This window comes from Hipposideros armiger, unplaced genomic scaffold (genome assembly GCF_001890085.2).
Source record: "Hipposideros armiger isolate ML-2016 unplaced genomic scaffold, ASM189008v1 scaffold_739, whole genome shotgun sequence".
NCBI classification, from domain to species: domain Eukaryota; kingdom Metazoa; phylum Chordata; class Mammalia; order Chiroptera; family Hipposideridae; genus Hipposideros; species Hipposideros armiger.
In genome coordinates, this window is record NW_017732089.1 from 913,430 (window position 1) to 915,825 (window position 2,396).

Consider the following 2,396-nt stretch of genomic DNA (forward strand, 5'->3'; position numbering starts at 1 on the left):
CTGATCAACATCCAGCATTTCTTCTTCAGCATCTTTCATAATTACCCCTTCCTATTTCCACGGCTGCAGCTTCTATCATATGAATAATTAAATTGTCCCCCCCCCCCTTTATTTTTAAAACGGGGTTCCTGCATCTAGTGTCTCTCTTCTTTCCCCTTTCCTGCTAAACATGACAAGACAGCCTTCCTAAAACATTGTTCTGATGTGGCCCATCCTGGCCCATAACTCTTTGGTGGTTCGTCACAGGAGCCCAAGCTCAGCTGTGCTCAGACCCTTTCTTTGCCGGGAAATACTCTCCCACCAGCTTTCCTTCTGAAATCTTATCTCTCATTCAAGGTTTAGGTCAATGCCCCTTTCTCCATAAAGCCTGCGAGATTCCTCTTCTTCATTCCACCTTTTCAAATCCCATGGGACTTTTGGATATAAGTGACTTCTATGACACCTATCAAATGTATGTCTTTCTGCCACATTAGGTGGCCAGCATCCTTAAAGTGGGGACCACCGCTTGTGCATCTCCAGACCCTGAGTAGCACTTGGCTATGGTGGCACACATTTATAGACTAGGTGAAGGAGCAAGGGTGTCCAGTCCACAAAAAGCCATCTTTTCTTAAGCTGTCTTTCCAGAGGCACTGGGGGAAGGGGTGCTGAGGTGTGAGACACACACACAGGCCCATGACTATTTCCTCAACATCTACTATGTGCCAGCGCTGTTCAACAGCAACTGTTCAGTTGTTGGCACAATACCCACACAAGGTAGTATAAACACTCACATTTCCTGCCCTGGGGGAGCTCCCGTTCTGAGGGTCATGTGGGAATGTGGTAAAATAAGAGGCATGTTGAAAGCTGACCAAAGTGACCAGCCAGGACACCCTTCCACCCTCCTTACCCCCCATCCCCAAGCTCCCAATCCCATATCACTGCAGGTCCCAAGAGATCTTACAGGAAAAACCTACCTCATCTTTGTGGGAATATCCCCAGATGGCCGCAGCTATTTCAAGGGCAAATATCACCAAGAGGAAGACAAAGAACTAGAAGGCAAAAAGACGGTGGGGTGAGGGACAATCCTAGCCAACCAGAAAAATAAAAAATCAAAGCGTATTCTGGAGAACAGGGAAAAAGGACAAGTCTCTGGGGATCGGGCCTCTAGGGACACCAATGAACAACGTGGAAGGGGAAGGGGAGAAGTTTACAGACTGCGAGAGTTAAGCCTAGGTGAGGAGAGAAAGCTGTAGTGGGGTAAGGTTCCCTCTCAGGAGGAAAGAACTGGGGACAGCCGACCCCAGAACTGGTGTTAATTAGGAGTCAGTCAGTGATAAAACATCATCGCTTACTCACAAACACCACAGAGATTTGAGGAAATAAAGTGAATATACTCTGGAGTTTGAGGAAAAAATGTAACAAATTATGAAACAAGAGAAGGCAAAGGTACCTGCGGATTCAGGGAAAAAAGCAAACGTGGTCCTCGAAAAAAGGAAAAACAAAGTCCGGGCATTTAGTCACCTAAGATAAGACAAAGAAGCTCCAGAGAGAAAGAGGAGGAAGGCATCACTGCAGGGGAAGAGGACAAGATAGCTTCCTGGTAGAAGACTGGGGCAGGGCCAGGAGCGCAGGGACATTGGGGAGGCTGAGGATAGCTCTTGCCCTTGGGGTACCCTCTTTACTCCATCTGGTCTATGAGGTCTTGGGGGCAGGGAGCCTCAGAGTTGGAGTGGCTGTGGCGAACCCAGAAGGGATACTCACCAATCCCAGCATGCACTGGGACTCTTGCACAGCCCCACAGCAGCCCAGGAAGCCCACCAGCATCATGAGAGCACCGGCACCAATCAGAATATAAACTCCTGAGGGGAGAGGACCGAGGACAAGTCATGGAGACATCAGTGTGGAGGCCCAGATATTTCCTGCAATTCCTTTTTCCCTCTACATGACCCCATCCTTATTGCCTCTATCTCAGGGAAGAAGTGCCCCGTCCTTAAAAAACAGCCCCCTTTACTTCTGTTCTTGTCTCCTTCCCACGAGTCTCTCTTTTAGGAACCCATGCCATCAAGTCCTCACTCCTATCTTACCCTCAGCCTTCCTAGAAGTTGCCCATCACCCCTTAACTGGGACAAAGAAGATCCTTGGGAATCCGCAGGTTCTAATCATGACAAACTGGTCCAATCTGTCAGTTGTTTCCAGCTAGATGAATCTACTCATGCTAATTAAAATAGACCCTCCAAACTTGGGCTAATTCCCTGGGGCTCTGATGAGCCTCCTGCTGGCCTCTATCTGACAGAAGAGGCTGTCAGAGCAAGCTTTCAGCAGGAAGGGGCCAGCTCTGCCTGCTTCCAGAGGGATGCCTCCTGCCCTGATGCGGGTGGCACTGAGGCATGCGCAGTTAGTAACACCTAAGGGCACAT

General features: G+C 49.0%; 1 protein-coding gene across 1 annotated transcript in view; it reads right to left on the reverse strand.

The window, feature by feature from the left end:
• Positions 1-899: 899 nt before the first annotated feature.
• CD9 (CD9 molecule) overlaps positions 900-2,396 on the reverse strand; it is a 46,888-nt gene continuing 45,391 nt past the window's right edge. The window contains exons 3-4 of the mRNA XM_019627656.1: positions 1,741-1,838; positions 900-1,028 (exon numbers count right to left, since the gene is read on the reverse strand). Coding sequence (XP_019483201.1) covers positions 915-1,028; positions 1,741-1,838 — 212 coding nt within the window. The 3' untranslated portion in view covers positions 900-914. The remainder of the gene's footprint in view (positions 1,029-1,740; positions 1,839-2,396) is intronic.